Source organism: Sinohyriopsis cumingii, chromosome 14 (genome assembly GCF_028554795.1).
Source record: "Sinohyriopsis cumingii isolate HCF-2022 chromosome 14, ASM2855479v2, whole genome shotgun sequence".
Taxonomy (NCBI): Eukaryota; Metazoa; Mollusca; class Bivalvia; order Unionida; family Unionidae; genus Sinohyriopsis; species Sinohyriopsis cumingii.
Genome location: NC_142974.1, coordinates 16,925,583 through 16,944,575, shown reverse-complemented (window position 1 = coordinate 16,944,575; position 18,993 = coordinate 16,925,583). Strand labels below are relative to the sequence as shown.

Here is an 18,993-nt window from a genome sequence, read left to right as displayed (position 1 = left end):
TTGTATGTCTGTTTGTCTGTATGTCTGTCTGTTTGTCTGTCTGTCTGTCTGTATGTATGTCTGTCTGTCTGTTTCAGTGTATGTATGTATTATGTATGTATGTATGTATGTATGCATGTATAAGTTATCTCATATTGGTAATAACGAAATAATCACAAACTTAATTGACAACAAACATCAAATGTTCAAGTAATGAGTTTTATATGATGCTTTTTGTTCGTACATGTCTAATTTGCCAAATATTATGAACATGATTTTTAATCACACGTGCATCAAAGTGGACGCTGGGGTGCATTATTAGTGTCTTTATTTGGTATTGCATATATTGTTATCTTCGCTTCGAAAATATGTTGATGTTTAACTGTCTTTTTGTCGACATGTTTTATGGTTACACACAACGGAAGACATTATGTCTATGTAAATATTAAATTGGGTTTTGAAGTCTGCTTGTTTTAATCATAACAATCAATGATGTGAATGCACTACAATTTGGTTTCACCGCTCCGGTGGCTTAGTGGTTAGAGCGTTCGCCTCGGATGCGGGTGGTCGTGGGTTCGATCCCCGGCCGAGACATAACAAAGACTTTTTAAAAAAAATGGTACTAACAGCTGCCTCGCTTGGTGCTCTGCATTAAGAGTTAGTGTTATGACTGTTCTGCCTGGTGTCAGGATAATGTGATTGGGTGGGACATCATGTTACATGTCTGCGGCATGATGTCCCAGTGCTAGACATCACTATATACTGCCACATTGCAGACATCATAACGATATGACTGAACATCTTTTAAAGCTACGTTAAAAATCCAAATCACATACCCACACACACACATACACAGGGTTTGGTACTGACGTGCGGGCAGGAAAGGTGAATCGTATTAATTTGTAGCTATTGGAGCAGACGAATATTTTCACAAAAACCTACTCATTTTGAAATATCACAGAAATAAAATAAAAATTTCTAACACATTACCACAACACACTGATAGACAGATGTAGTAGATACAATAGCACAGATGAAAACTCTATAATGTCTAACGCTATAAGAGCAGTTGGTGTCTGTGAGTGCGTACATGCATGTGTGGGGAAGTGAGGTTGGGTATGGGGTGCGTGTGATACCTGATACACAAATGCCACAACCACTGAGAACCAAATAATGCCGCGTTTATCACTTTTTAAAATTAGAAAAGAGAAATTAAACATCACTAGACAACATTTCAATAAAATCGATACCAAAAGGGTTAGCTATTCAAACTAAAAGAATGTAAATAAGTATATATATATATATATATATATATATATATATATATATATATATATATATATATATATATATATATATATATATATATATATATATATATATGTATGTATGTATGTATGTATCTATATATATATATATATATATATATATATATATATATATATATATATATATATATATATATATATATATATATATATATATATATATATATATATGTTTTATATTAGTATCATTCGAGATTGCTATGAATTGTGTTAATGTTATTGAACCATGCCTGAAGTAGTTTATGAAAATTTAAGCAGTTTGGTTCTGTGAAAACGCAGCTTAGCGTTAACTATCGCGCTAAAGAAGAGACACTTAAGCAGGCAAGACTGTAGAATATATATATATATATATATATATATATATATATATATATATATATATATATATATATACCAAATAATCTGATATATTAACGTCATCCTTTACGCGCTGAAAATGGATAATGATGATGAACGTCAAGTGCATACTTTTTTATAAAAGGTGAACGAGACATACGCGAAAGTACAAGATGGCTGTTTGACAGGACTGGTTCAATTGCAGTGTTCTTAAATTGGTATTAATTACTTGAAGACTATACATATATATGTCTGAATGGGTTACAGCCGAAAACGCTTGTATGAACGTACACCTTACTGGTTTTCTATTTTGTCGAATCACATTTAAATACTAACTAAGTGATTACAGAGAAAGTTAATATCCATATCATATTCGAACAAAGATAGTAAGACACGAAAAGATGATGAGTAACAAAAGTTAAGGTTCTTTACAACAAGTAGTACTTTTGTATGATCACCCACACAGTATTTCATAACATTTACCGAGGGAAACTAGCTTTGTAACATTAATATCTATTAACAAAACTTCAAACAATAAATGCTTGATACAAACATAAATAAGAAACATCACATATCTTACTTGATATAAATAACCAGTAAATCTAACTATTTCTATAACTCGTCCTCAAAATCTCTCGTTATCATATTTTAAAATCTGAGTAATCAAGTACATTTGTAAGTCTTCAACATGTTTTATTCTTTTTCTAACAGACTTTTGTGAATGCTCTATCCAAAATGAATCACTTCACATATTATAGTGTTGTATGACTTCTTCAAATACGTTTATTGTGCTGAAAGTGTATGTTTGTTACAATCCTTGGCATGCGTACAAGTTGCCCTCGATCCGGTTGCCTTCGATACATTTTTATGCCGGAAACCTTAGTAATATAAGTGAGTGTTTGCAATGTTTTTATGGTAATCAGGCACGAAATAAATATGACATTTGTGGACAATTACGTTGTTCTTTATTATATTGATGTACAGTGGATAGCCATTTGCGCCTTACGTAATTAATACTATTAAGAGAATGTAGTATAACCTGTTGTTACAATATCAATGGATGTCAGAGTCAATATTGCCAACACATGCTTGTAACTCATCAGCTTCGGTATTCATGGAAAAATTCTTTTCAGAATCTGAAAACTGTTTCCAGTATAAACTATTATGCATTATATTTGGCGTATATACTTTATTCACTGAATGACTACGTTCTGCACTTATCTTACAATTTTCACTACGATCTTTTAGCCAATTCTAGGAACGTACTGGCAGTTCTTTCGATATATATATATATATATATATATATATATATATATATATATATATATATATATATATATATATATATATATATATCAATCTCATAACGTAATCATTAAAGAAAACAGTTATACCTTTCTATTTGTCGTTAACTACTTGTGCAATCCACTTTTATCAATCACATAAAGCCGATGACAAATATATTTTTTTCTTCATTTCATACTATCCCCTTAGCATCACTTAGAAGCGTTGTATTACATCTGAAATTCTGCGTGCGATCACTTTGAGACAGTGGACAATGGCATGTAGGTTATGTGGCGCTGCTAACACTAAAGGTTCTCTACCTCATTTTTAGACCACTCCGATGGCCTAGTGGTTAGAGCGTCCGCCTCGGAAGCGGGAGGTCGTGGGTTCGAACCGCGGCCGAGTCATACCAAAGACTTACATAAATGGTACTAACAATCGCCTCGCTTGGCACTCAACATTAAGAGGATAGTGTTAGGACAGGTCGGCCTGGTGTCAGGATAATGTGTCTGGGTGGGACATAATGCTAGACATTATTATAAACTGACACAATGCAGACATCGTAGCGATGTGACTGAAATTGTTTTAAAGCTACGTTAAAAACCTTACACAAACACACACGCGCAAACACACACACACACCTCATTTTTATTAAATAACACCTGATTATCATTTTTCGATTTATCATTAATAATTCCAATTTCAATCATCATTATTCTAACCGACATTGCTAGCCACAGTTCCAAACATTAGTATAGTTTTCTTCTCAGACTGGTTTTTGTTACCATCTATTTGTTTTAATTCGTCACCAAGTGGGTAACTAGTTACGTCCATATAAGTGTTCACGTTAAACTGCTCCGTGATTTTAATTAATGTTTTGTTTAGCTTCTAATCCACCAGTACTACCTTATAAAACACTAATAGTCTTAACCGTTTCTCGTTTGAAGTTCCATCTGTTTTAAACTGTCTACTCTTAGTTTGTGATTTTCTTTGAATTCAATATAATATCTTGAGCTTATCATTTGGAATATATTAATCATTTATTTTCCTAGTGCATTTATTTAGGAATATTTTGTTTTAAACTTCCATTGTAATTTTGGATTTCTTTTCGAAAATATTCTTCCTCCGCACCACAGAGTGTGTAATAGTGTTGTTAGTTACCTTGTTCAAGCCAGAACCTGTCTTGGTAAAATTAAACTTTAATCTCTTTATCGTTTGGCTCTACTTCATTATTTAAATATCTATGTAGCTGTTCCAACTGGATTTGTTTATGTATAAAATCTCGTTATCTTACAACAGAAATCGCAATGATTTCATGCTTGTATTATGTTCATCAATATATTGTGCTTCCTCCATTTCTTTTACTGGTAACATAATTTCAGATTCTTTCCAAGTGTCAAATGACTAATTATATTTTTTCACTTTACCAATATTTTATTTCTTGTTATAAAACTCTTTAGAACGGTTTACACGCCCTAGTTGTTCCCATGTGGAGACAAATTTTCACCGTAATGTATGCTCATTTTTTCCGAATACCGTTGAATATAATTCAGTGAATCGTTCTGCCATTTTTAGTCCGTGCCCAAAATATATTGTTAATTATGTGTACAATATTTGATAAAAGATGTTTGACCAGATGACTTTCGCGTCTGTCTGAAGTTCTGTCCCATTGTGTCCTTGAAAATAACTATAAACCCGTTGTCACGCATTGTTGAATAGGAATTGCATTGTTTTCCGATAGATTCTAGGAGTTTACAAAGACAAAAACTGTTATTTACAGCGACAACCCTATCCTTCCGCAGTTTTACTTCAAGTATATTTTTATAAAAGTGAGGTGTGTTGGAGCGTGTTATGCCGAAGAACGAGTTTAATCTTGTATACCCCAAATCTGGAACACGTTATGTATCTAATAAAAATCAATTTTCTTCATGCGTTTATACCGGATGTATTTCATCTTGTGTGCCGAAAACGATATATTTTAACTCGTGTCTTTTTCACTCCTTAAAATATCACGTTTTTAGTACCATACGATGTAATATATCCGGTATTAACCTAGTAAAAGAAAATAACCTCCCTTTCTCTGTCTCTTTTTCTCCCTGTACTAGTACACTAGAATTGTTGGGGGAAGGGTACTTAATGCTAAATGTGTGTCTAAGCGTTATATTAGTTGACTGAGCTGCTGATATGGTCTGATTTAAAAAAATTTCCAACCCATGAGGTCAATTGTTTACCCCACCCGCAGATGATGGTCTTTATTTTCATGGCTTTGTAACCGCCGCCTGATTCAAGGCAGCTACGTGCTCATTTCCACACATCAATGTTTGTTCATTTTAAAGGAACTTTACAATACCAGATAATGCAGTCAAGTTTCTATTGAGCGTAATGTGTTTCTTTACATATGTTAACACCTTTGATATTCTATACTCAATGACAATATTCTATTTAAATGCAATATATTATCTCTAGGAATATCATATTTATATTGTCTGGCCTAACGTCAAAATATGTGCTAAAAAGTACTAACATACCGTATTTCTACATGCGAGCATCCTTCTAATCTGTGATCGTTTTGTATTATGTATCTCATATCACATAAATATCATGGTCACTTATTTCGACTGCAAGAACAAACCTAAAGACCTAATAATGTTTCCTACCTTAAATATTCTCAGCATGTATGTTATGTTTTCTAATTTCATGGTGTTTGTTTTTGTAATCATATCATTATGTATTTATAGCTTATAGGTGTTGTCTAATGTTGTAAAGCCCTTAGAGCTTCTAAAGATTAGGCGCTATAAAAAGTCCTCATTATTATTATTATTATTATTATTCATCTGGTTCTTCTCATTCGTTTATTTCATAATACTAGTTCCACGACTCCCAGGCTAATGAGTGGGATGATATGATTTTGTAGGTTTTTGCCGCTAGGTGTTTTGGATACTCTTGAGCTCCCGGGAGTTCCAAAAAGTTATGTCAGGAATAACATAGGTTCTTAGATTATCTTGATGCTAATTATTTGTCTGCTGACGCTGTCGACCATGATACGGTTTGACCATTGGTGCAGAGGGCGGGGTGACCCCCTGGCCTTAGATTAAGATTAGTTTATAATACATTTATATGCTGTATTGCCATGGATATACTATTGAAATTTACTTTGACTATATCTTATATGACCGAAATATTCCAAAAATGATATACCTCTTTGAAGGGAAAGTTCATCAAAAGTCAAACTCTCTATTATTTGATAATTATTAGCTTCATTAATGTAGTAGATATTGTCCTCGTAAATAAAGTAGATATTAGCATCATAAATATGGAAATGAAGTTCGAAGAGTACTGCTTCGTTTGTTCGTAACCACATTACAAACATAAAAAGTATTAATTATACGAAAGTATCAAAAGATCCCCGAATGTGTTTCTTTGCAGATCGATATCATTTTGCGTTCTCTGTATACTATATTCGTTATTCATACTATATACACTTTGCATAATACTTTTGCTTAAGTGAAATATATTTGTAAACCAGAATGTGACCAAATCAAATCTTTTATTCCCAACAAAGACGTAATTTGTGACGATTGACAGCCCTAGTACTACAAAAAACGACAATTACGTAATTTGTGACGATTGACAGCCCTAGTACTACACAAAAAACGACAATGACTCAATTTATGACGATTGACAGCCTTAGTACTACAAAAAAACAACAATGACAATTTGTGACGATTGAGGGCCCCAGTACTACAAAAAACGACCATGAAGTAATTTGTGACGATTGACAGCCCTAGTGCTACAAAAAAATTTACAATGATGTGATCGATGGAACTATTACTTGAATACAGATCGTTCATGTTTTATCTAGCCGAAAGTTTAAAGGATGGTTTCCTTTTTTACCTTGAGCATGATCAATGTTTCGTATGTTTGACATATCAAAGTGTAATCAAGCGTTTCAACCCCGTAGAACATGAATTTGCTCACGGCATGACAGTGATAACGTTATACTTTAGTATGCTTTTTAGTGCATTTAAATGTAACATAGTTTCCGTTCTAGTATTTTCAAGATATTACCGTATATGTTTTCTTGTTTTTATTAGGATACCATACTTTACTCGGCAATTTATAGCCATGATAGTACTGCTGTGCTTTCTACACACACACACACACACACACACACACACACACACTAACACGCATACACACATGTACGTACGTACGTACATACACACACTCCACTCCCACATACATACATACATACATACTTCCTCCAAATGTTAGCGGTAGACTCTATGGGTCAACATAGTCCAAGTGGTAACACTTTGCAAAAGAAACTAGCATTTCCTGACTGTTGCACTAAACGAAATGTTTGTAAAATGTACATATTTATTATTGCACGCTAGATTAGTCAAAAGGAATATAATACAGTTTTTCACCCACTTAACGTTTAATATTTATGCAACTCCGTGATGATCAAACAGTCTTTAAGCTGCAAATAAATAATTTCTAGTTCACAGGCACTTCGCAATGTAAATAATGTGTTAGCTGTTTGTGAGGAATGGCCCGATATAAAGATTTTGTTTGTAAAGTCAGTTTAGGTTTCAATGGATTCTTTGAAAAGAAATGTTATTTGACCTACGCATATTAATGATGTAAAACATATGATAAAGGACAGAAACTATTGGGTCAAATCTCTGATTTCTAGAGAAGAAGAAAAAATTCCTCCTCTAACTTTGCTAACAAAATCGCTAATTTATAGATTCGATTCACACCTGTTCCCCCAAAATAGGATAAAATTAGCGTTTGGACGAATATTAAAAATTCGTTCACTTTTACCAAATATCACACCTTTTATGTGTTTCTCGTTTTTGTTTGTTGACAGATCTTCATGTTTTGTAAGTGTCAAAATCATATTTTCAGATATCAAATAAATATACCTTAGAAAATATAATATAATTCTTTTACCCGCATTCAAACCCCATAGTTGCATAGGAAACAGAGATAACCAAATTCACCCATTACTTTTAAATCGGCAGGTGATCAAATATGTGATTACTATATTTTCAATCACTGACATATTTATTTATTTATTTGTTTGTGTAAAATCTACGACTTGTATCAGTTTATGTAGATAGTTAAGAAGAATCGTAGTACTTACATTAATAGTGGAAAGATATTTTCACGAAGCACATAAAGGATATGTTACAACGCGCCAGAACATTCATCTTAGTGGTGTGATCTAATTTACACATGCCATGGTTCTGTTAACTTTTTTGTTAAGTAACAAAAGTCATCAAATGATAACTTTTAACTATAAATATGACATCTATGATTTTGCATTAATCACTGCATCAATTCCATCAAAAAGGTCATATTTAATTTACCTCCTTGCCCCTTTGATTTGGCCTACAGACGGAAATTTGTTGTTGTTTTGTTTTTTTTGTGGTTATTTCAGTTGTTCGTTTTCAAACATCTATGTGTGCTGCTAACAAATTTTATAATTTACTTTTGTGTTTGGATCTATGTTTTCTTCAGATTTGTTCTTTCTTTAATATGTGTTCCTGAAATGTATCAATGTCTATTTGAAAGGCATATAATATGTGTTCCTGAAATGTATCAATGTCTATTTGAAAGGCATATAATTAAAGTCTATCTTCAATAAATTGAATTATATTCGCATACAATACACATTACAAATCGCATTACAATACACATAACTCTCCTGTTTTAATAGCCTTGCCATTTTCGAGTAGTTTTCTGCTTCAAATACAACTGTTCCTAGAATATATTCGTTATACAACCAAAATGTTTACCCATTTCACTCAATGGTTGATGGTTGATTTTAATTTTGTTTTCCCTTTTTATGGCGCAGTCTATTGTATCTGTTATTCTGCTTTTATTGCATTGTCCATTTTGTCTGTTAGCTGTAAGTATGTATTCCTTTAATTTTCTAATTTGATTAGAGATGATTATGTGTTCAGTGTTACCAGTTTTTTGTCCGCTAGTTGACATGGATATTCGGGTGGGTTTTTTTGTTGTCACCTTCATCTACTGGCTGATCAACTTTTTGTCCTATTTGGCATTTAATTTGTTTACTGTTTATGTAGGTAACAGTGGTTTCTCGGGCATTTTGTTTCTTTACCTTAATATCTTTTGTATAAAATGTCAAGAAATACTGTATCACTTTTTGGGTGTCTGCGTCACTGCGGCTTCAATGTCCTCCTCCTATTGTCTTATTATTTGAATGACAAATCTAACAACTATTGTATAATAAACAACTTTAATTAATATCCATTTAACACCTTCTGAAAATATTTTCAATGTGGATATTCAAATTCGCTATTTGAAAATTAAAAGCTTGATCATTTATAAAACTAGCCTCTTGACAATAATCATCAACTTTTGTATCCTCAAGTTTTTTTCATTCATGTCAAATCCGTCTAGTACAACTCCTGTCTATTCAACCTATTTAAATGATCATTTAAAAGGTGGAAAAGGAATGAAGATTCTTACACACTATTACCTCTAACACCATTCTTTAGTATGTAACAGATTATTAAAAACATAATTGAAAGTTAGTCTAGTCAGTGGAACATAAAAATATAAATCTCTATCGAGACATTGAATGACAGAGTTAGATAAGGTGAATGACACGCACGTAGAGAGAACAAATAAAATATTTGTAAGCACTGGATCAGATAACATGTCTCAAATTCTATCCGATGTAAAATAGTGCATTTGAAGCTAATCTTGTCCAATATCAAGTTCATGGTGTACCTGACCAAAATCATTGATGTTTTTCAATTCTGTAAACAAAAATACATTGCTAATATTTTCTCTGCGAGGATGGGCTCCATATTAGGATAATTATCAATAGGTGTAAACATAGTTATCTTTATGACATACTAGAAGGCGATGACTTGCACTGGAGATGAATCCATATCAAACCCGGCCTTTTATCTTAAATAGTGTAATAATATCCTTGGAGACGAATCCACATCAAAACCGGGCCTGTCTGCTTAAAAAGTGTAGTAATATCTGTATTAATCATTTTACTGAATTACTGCCATCAATAAACCTTTATATTCATACATGCTAACATACATACATACATACATACGCACGCACGCACGCACGCACCCACCCACACATACATACACACACACAGACACACATACACACACCTACATACATGCATGCATGCATGCATACATACATACATACATACATACATACATCTAAAATTCAGCCATCTTCCAATATTTCACATTGATGATGTTAAGAGTTATATATTTGTGCTGGTATGACATAATTGGCCGTATATTGAACATGGCGAACTTTAAGTTAATTTTCCTCCCATTTTCAAAAATGTAATTTTCACTTCAATCACCTTTTGATAGCTATTTTTTCGTAGTTAATGTATTGAGATTTGTTTACCTTGTCTATTTTGTAAGTTGGTATTCTACCCAACTATGATTCTTTGTTAGGGTGAGTTCGAGGGTGGGGGGGGGGGGTGGGGCAAATAAACGAACAAATGTATAATTTAAATTTTGATCTTATATGGTTTTGCTTATGGCACTCAAGTTTATGTTAATTTACTTCTGTACGTATGTAAATATATCAGGTATATATTATACAAAATTACTGGTTAATTTAAACTGCATTTCAACAATTATATGCTTTGCTTTGATTAAAAAGGAAAGAAAGCATGGTATGTACAAATAGCAAACAGAATATTGTTTTATTAAAAGGAACTGCTGTCGTTCTGGCGCGCAGGAACAATTACCTATAAATGACATTTCCCCGGGGCTGTGTTAACAAGATTTGTATGTTCGAGTCAGAAATTAGGGGAAATCTAACACGCAGAAATGCAGTGAGTCAAACAATTTGTGCTACCAAGTGCCAAACATCTTGAAAATTGGACAGGTGTATTTTCCCAAGTCACAATATCAGAAAAGGTTTCTCGACCTGGATATTTACCAGTATACGGTAATACTTAATAATTTCGTTATGTTATCTGCATTGACATATTCACAAACGTACCCGACATGGATATATCCCAATATACGGAAATACTAAATAAATTCGTACTGTTATTTCCTTTCATTGACATATTCACAAAAGTGTTGTGGCGTGGTTATTTCCCAATATACACTAACACAATAATTTCGGACTGTTATCTAAACTTAGGATGAGTTTTCCTGTCAAGTCAAAAATGGTCACTTAAATGTTTTAAAATAAGGACATCTAATCAGTTTTCGAAGAAAACAGTAACAAATGTATGTATTCTTTAAATAGCTGATTAGATTGCTGTATGTATGTATGCATGTATGTATGTATGTATGTAAATGTATGTATTATTACTATTCTTTGGTCTTAAACCATGTAACAGAAAAAGGGAAACAACAAAATCAGTAACATTAAGCAAACAATTCATTTCCCTCGAATACAAAGTGACACTTTGAAAGGAACTGCATTATTGTGAATCAAATCCCAAATAATCCAAACTTATATTACAAGTCCAAAGGTATATAGTGTTACGAATTAATTCCAGCCGTATTCCGGATGAATTATGATCCTGGTGTGCTAATGTGCCTATAGTCTTAAATGTGCCGATGTATCAGTATTCATGATGCATCACTATAATACAATCCTCCATGTCTTGGACTGAGTCCTCGATAATCCCAAAGTGACGTTTTTGTCCAAAATGTCAGTGAATACTTTGTAATTTCAATTAATATTTTTAAAATAAAATATCCTTCTCAAATTATATCTGAACACAACAGTATAAACTTCTGCAGACTGAGGAATGAATAATCTTGCTGGTCTCAACATCAGGTACATCCCAATGTGACCTATGTCGCAATGAAACGCTTTGAGAATGCTCCTTCATCTAAATCGTCAATTACCCCAGCCTGTAACAAAAACATTTTTGAAGATTAATCTAAGTTAATAATCAAGGCAAGGACTTGAGCTCAGCCTCAAGTCAGCTCCTGGTTAAAACTAACACAAGAAACCATGAAATATACACTAAAACTACATCATCGATCATAGACAAAGGTCATACAGAATAAATGTATGTATGTATGTATGTATGTATGTATGTATGTATGTATGTATGTATGTATGTATGTATGTATGTATGTATGTATGTATGTATGTATGTATGCATATATGTATGTATGTATGTATGCATGCATGTATGTATGTATGTATGTATGTATGTATGTATGTATATGAATGCATGTATCTATGTATCTATGTATGCATGCAAGAACATGGATGGATGGAGGGAGTGAGGGAAGTGTGGTTGGGCGGATGGATGGATGGATGGGCGGATGGATGGATGTACAAGTTTAAATATGTGGGTAAGATGAATATATAAATGGATGCACTTATGGTATAGAGCAAACTTATAGACAGTTCTTTGACTGGTATCTTTCTGACAGAAGGATCTTGTCAAAACACTAGTGGAAAAATATACAGAATTTGTATATTTACTACATCCTAGTTTTCTATCGATTCGTAATACTGTTTTTCTGTCTGTCTGTCCGTCTGTCTCTTTAGACACACACACACACACACACACACACACACACACATATATATATATATATATATATATATATATATATATATATATATATATATATATATATATATATATATATATATATATATATATATATATATATATATATATATATATATATATATATATAAAGGGAAAATAAATACAATTAGAGATATGTGTATGTTGAGTTGTATGTGAAGGCGAATATAAGGTCAGATACTAAGGAGCAAACTTATATTAATCATTATATTCATTGTATTGGCCTCAACAATAGCGTCGACAAAATTGTTTGAACAGGTTTGCAAAATGCCGGTGTGCTGACGCTTGTTGATAATTTCTAATTATTTGTCAATCACCCTGTCATGAGTACCCCCCATCAATGTGACCTCCTTTATGTGCAAAATACTCACATTGATACTACTTTCAACTAATGCCTTTTAACGACACATGACTGTATTAAACAGCGACATATGGCTGATTTTGGTAATGCTACAGTTGTCTATTAGTGGTTTGGTTGGTGATTTTGACCATACAAATATCAAAAACTCTTTTGGGATTGATTTCGAAGATCATTAAATGTTTATCTCTTAATATATATTAAGGATAATTAATCGACAGGAAATTTTTACAAACATCAGTCGTTGACACTAAATCCATGGCTGCAGCATTTAACACTTGTTTTGTTTCCATTATTATCCTTGTAACATGCCTTTTCGTTCGAGTTTCTCACTCAATGGTAAGTAAATTAATTAATTAATTAATTGAGTAAGTAAATGCGTAATTGACTAATATACTAATTAAATAAATAATTAATACATTTCTCGACTTCATTCATTTTATTATCATTTATCTATTTATACATGTATGCTTGATGCAATGTTAATATGGTCTAATTATGAAAATCGTCGACTTCAAATAATATTGTCTATGTCATCTTTATCATATATAGTGTCATCGTCATTGTCATTATCAATATTTGTATCATCATCGTCATCATCATCACCTTTCTTCTTGTTATTTAATATCGAGTTTAGTTTTTTCATGATATCGTATATCTATTGCATTTAACATCGATGTTTTTGTATCATATGTTTCAAGACAACCTAGCAACGATAACAAGGTGGTCAATATATGCATATTTCGTTCTCATTGATTTCTTTGTTCTAAGTGTATAATTTCTGTAAATATATACCACTATCCATTCTATGGATTCGTTTGAATAATGACAATTTTGTGTATTGTTCTTGACTACTTTATGTAATTGCCCTTTACTGCTTTGTAATCTCATATATTAATGTAAAAATATCGAACATCGATTGGTCTTCTACTAAAGGTGCAAACAGGCAAGGAAAATTCAAAGGCGACGTTTCATTTTACAAAATCTGCTCTTGTTTAGTTTTTAGATATTCTTGGATCTGTACAGTTTTTATACACATTTGTTTCAATTTGCATGTTCAATTAATATTCCACACCCTTCCCGCACCGTTTTGTTAATTTTACAACTTTGACAAATACTCCACCTATCATTACCACCATAACTATTATACCACTACAAATAATGTACAGGTAACAGTAGCTACTGAAAAAAACAAAAACTGCTGCCATAACTACTACTACTACTACTACTACTACTACTATCAACATTATTGATTTTGTTGATGTTACTACTATAGCGACCGCCATATTTACAATGTGATATATACTAATAACTTGGCACTTTGAGAACTTATTATTATTATTATTATTATTATTATTTCAGGCCCCCGTATTGACAGGCCTTCCGATAACGCTCAACGTTGGAGAACATGAAAACACCAACCGCATCTTATACACCTTGACTGTAACAGATCCCAACGGCGACACGTTCACATGTAGTATTACCATTGATACAGGCTCGTTTTTTCAAATCATTAGGGACCCAGAGACTGCGGGTAAGATTTTTTATGTTAATAAACACTATTCTATATGTATGTTTACTTGTGTATATGAATATGCAGCTGGATTGATTAGTTGGAATAACATATATCAGCGGACCAGAGCTGGAAGGTAAACGTGTAGGTTTCTTTTTTATAGGTAAACTGGTTGGTAGGGGAAAGTTGTTTTTAGTTTTGGGGGTTTAGCACCATTTTTAGCGCAGGATGGACTATACATGGCCGTCAGTATAACTGATGGAGAAGTACCCCATATAAGAACCACCAACCCACGAGAGGTTACGGGCATTTTTATCACATACCTACACTGGTCCACCCCAGACTCGAACCAAAACGAACAGAGGTGAGATGGCAGTGATTGCTAAAGGCAAGCGCTTTAGAACACCGTGACAACCGGAGCCCCGAAAGAAGAAGATAGCTGCTGTGTACGTTGTTACTCAAAAATAGCATATCAGCTTAAATAGTCATGTAGATTGACTAGTATAGATACAAATACTATGTGAGCAATTGTACATGTATGTAACCATGGTTTTACAGGAGCCGGAAATAAGACTATGATGTAATGACAGGAACTGCATGACCCACTGTCGGGTGTTATATTGCGAATGCATCAGAGAGGAATAAAAATAAAAGTAAATAGTGAATACCGTGACAAATTTGTATTTTGCAGGGAAAGGGAGATAACTCTTTCAACTTTTATTGGAAAGAAAGTATATCGGGTTTTACTTATATGGGCATTAACTTTACTGGGCCCTAGAATCTGTATGGACAATATAAGAACTCATGTCTAGCGACAAAAGGCAGATTATGTACAAGTGGCTATTTTCCATTCATTAACTTTACTGGACCCTGGAATCTGTATGGACAATATAAGAATTCATGTCTAGCGGCAAAAGGCAGATTATGTACAAGTGGCTATTTTCCATTCATTAACTTATGACACATTGAATACTTGCAGATAAATCGAGCCTAACTACAAACTGCATAAAAACAGATCACATAATTCACCTACAGGTTAGGGTCTATAGGTTGTGTTTCGAACAAAGAAACCTACCCTTATCTGCCAACACATTATGTTGGTTGCAGTTGGACTCGATTTATAAGCGAGTACATACGGTAGTATGTTCAGAATTAAATGTATGTTTATTCATCAATGGAGACAATACTCGCTAGTTCCCCACGAACTAATGCTTTTACATTAATAGGTCAAGGGAGACAATACACTATCTTTTCCTCTGGCATCTAATACGTTGGCATTAATACGTCACATGGGTTAATACACCTGTTAGTCCACTGGAGTCTAATATTGTGAATTAATACGTCAATTTAAGATCTAACTCTAGTTAGTTCTAAGGAGGCTAAAACAACCTTTTAAATCTAAAAGCTTTTCCCCACACACAATCGTCAACAGTTTGCAAAATTCGAAATTTATATTCGTACTTTTTCAGAGTGGAAAATCTGGACAAAATCTCCGTCATTTAACACAGCTACCTTGTACACCATCCATGTGACTTGCACTGACGCTAATTCAGAGTCGACGACGGGAATAATATATGTAAATGTCCTTGCTGGAGACGCGATCAAATTTAGCAATTTACCAAGTACGTAATCATCAACATGACACTTCAAATTAACAGATATCACATATTCTGCATTACATTTTAAGTATATAGAATTAAATTCAAATCTAAGTTTACTTGACAGTCTGTATTCCTTCTATCTAATGTATATTCTCATACACTTTGCGAATCTCTTTACTCATTTTACCCGTGTTCCTGCAGTAATAATCGTTATACACCCATCCATCCATCCATCCATCCATCCACCCATCCATCCATCCACCCATCCATCCATCCATCCACCCATCCATCCACCCATCCATCCATCCATCCATCCATCCACCCATCCATCCATCCATCCATCCAGCTATCCACCCATCCACCCATCCATCCATCCATCCACCCATCCACCCATCCATCCATCCATCCATCCAGCTATCCACCCATCCAGCTATCCACCCATCCATCCATCCATCCATCCAGCTATCCACCCATCCATCCATCCAGCTATCCACCCATCCATCCACCCATCCACCCATCCATCCATCCATCCATCCAGCTATCCACCCATCCATCCACCCATCCACCCATCCATCCACCCATCCACCCATCCATCCATCCATCCATCCAGGCCCGTCCCGAGGATGTGCAAGGCCCAAGGCTGCAAGCGATGAGCGCGAGGAACCAAGCATACAAACTGCACAACCTGAAAGCGCTGGGCCCAAGACGGCTGCCTCGTTCGCCTTGCATCCATCCATCCATTCATTCACGCACGCACGCACGCACGCACGCACACACGCATACAAGCACGCACGCACGAATACATACATACATACATACATACATACATACATACATACATACATACATACATACATACATACATACATACATACATACATTGAAACAGACAGATGTACAGAGAAACCGTATAACTGTATTGCAAAAGTTCGTTTATTTCAACTGAGAATACTTTGCTCATGAACGCCGAATCACTGTATTTCTTTTTATTTCTCAAGCCACGGTTTCTAAAAATGCACTGAACACGGGAGCCGGCACGCAGATATTGGATGTAAATGCTGTGGACGACTCTGGTGATATCTTGACGTACTATATGACTGTCAGTCCTTCCACAGTCACCAGCTTCCAGATTGATGCATGTAAGAGAACGAGAGAGAGGGAGAGGGGGTGGGGGTGGGGGGGTGGGGGGCTTTCCAAGTGTATACTCTGATATAAATATACACCTTAGCCTGGATGACAGAAGTAAACGCTGTACTTGATTTCCGGGTTGGAATTTGTTCAGACGGAACACTAGATTCTTGGTTTAAATAGTAAATCTACATTTTAAGAGACCTGCTGTCTCAAACATGAATTCGCGAGACTTGGACACGACTGGAAACTCACGTGTGAGTGGGACGACTATCTGCATGAACTATAATCATTCAGTTTACATCGAACAAAAGGGAAACAGTAATGGATTGAAGTGGAGGCGATATAATTGTTTTATAATCTGGTTGTAGATATTTATAATTGAATGAATTAATTAGACGAGTTCCAACTGAATCTTTACCCTTGCTTAATATTGGAAAATATTTCAAGAATTAGATCAAATTAAGTGCATGATAAACGAATACACATTCAAATTGAAATCAAAACTGAATTAAAGTTATCATACATATTAACATTAGCATGGTCTTTAGGACGCCATACATGTTATACGCAGATGCATATAATAGTAAATTAAATTATTAATTAAAATACATTTAATTGTGTTCATGGTCTTTTAGCAACTGGGCTAGTCACAACCACTAGAGAGCTGAAGTATGAAACGCAAAGTACAACAACACTCCTGATCCGGGCAACTGACGGAAAGATCAATGTCTCAGAAAAGCTTGTGGTAACGTTGACAAGTAAGTCAAACTAATATTTTGTAATACAATAAACTCACACATTTAAAATGTGTATTGTACATATTCTTAGATGTCGTGCATCTTAATCTAATGAATCGGTGTTCATATCAACAATGATTAATCGACAACAAATCTTAGAATATGAAATAAACGTCATAGTAGTGTGTGTGTGTGTGTGTGTGTGTGTGTGTGTGTGTGTCTGTGTGTGTGTGTGTGTGTGTGAGAGAGAGAGAGAGAGAGAGAGAGAGAGAGAGAGAGTAATATCAAAGAAGCAAGCACTTAAACACTGAACTGTCCAGTATATTGACTTATATATTCCATTTACAGCTGTAGACTGTTCACTCATTGGAAATATATAGACAATTCTGCTTGATTTTAACGATAAAACAAAGACATCTCGATTTGTAAAGGTTTTAAAATATAATTTTACAAATTAGGAAGTGTGAAAAAGACACAACGCAAACTAATTAAAATTGTATGAAAACATATTGCTAAGAAAAGAATCATAGAATTTATTTTAGCACCTTTTCGTGATACCAAAGTTTTATCATTCATTTTTTCATCCAATTCTTTTTAATTCCAAGATTTGGAATATATTTCGTTTTCGCAGTACGTATATAGAACGTTACAAAATATTTACATGATGTCAATTAATCAGAGAAGCAATTATCCCAATATTTAGCCAAGTCTTTCAATAAGCCGCGATGTCATGTATATATTTTCAACACATAACTCATCAATTTCTAGATAATAAATTTCTCATCTAGTGTGTATTTATTCCAGATATGAACACAGTGCCAACGATAACAAATTTACCAGCTACAAAGACGGTCTCCGAATCTACAGCAGGGGGGAGTACTCTATTCACCCTCAGCACCTATGATCCAGATTCTGGAGCTACCAGAACAATGGCTTTTTCCCTTGCGTCTGCAGCTTCAGCTAGCCATTTTACATTGGATTCAAGTAATGCCATACAGCCAAGTGTCGATACTATTAATAGCAATTATCCAAATTATTAAAAAAATATGTGATCAAAGCCAGCTATTTTTGCTTTCAGTAGCTTGGCCTTGAAGGACAAGTTATATAATTGGAAACACA

General features: G+C 34.0%; 1 protein-coding gene and 1 non-coding gene across 2 annotated transcripts in view; both read left to right on the top strand.

Moving 5' to 3' along the window:
- The window catches only part of LOC149783329 (cadherin-related family member 1-like), a 47,770-nt gene that overhangs the window by 15,445 nt on the left and 13,332 nt on the right, over positions 1-18,993 (top strand). The window contains exons 2-5 of the mRNA XM_089933369.1: positions 14,255-14,426; positions 17,005-17,145; positions 17,773-17,895; positions 18,679-18,858. Coding sequence (XP_089789495.1) covers positions 14,255-14,426; positions 17,005-17,145; positions 17,773-17,895; positions 18,679-18,858 — 616 coding nt within the window. The remainder of the gene's footprint in view (positions 1-14,254; positions 14,427-17,004; positions 17,146-17,772; positions 17,896-18,678; positions 18,859-18,993) is intronic.
- On the top strand, positions 501-573 carry Trnap-cgg (transfer RNA proline (anticodon CGG)). The gene has a single exon. It is a non-coding gene; the product is annotated as a tRNA-Pro (tRNA).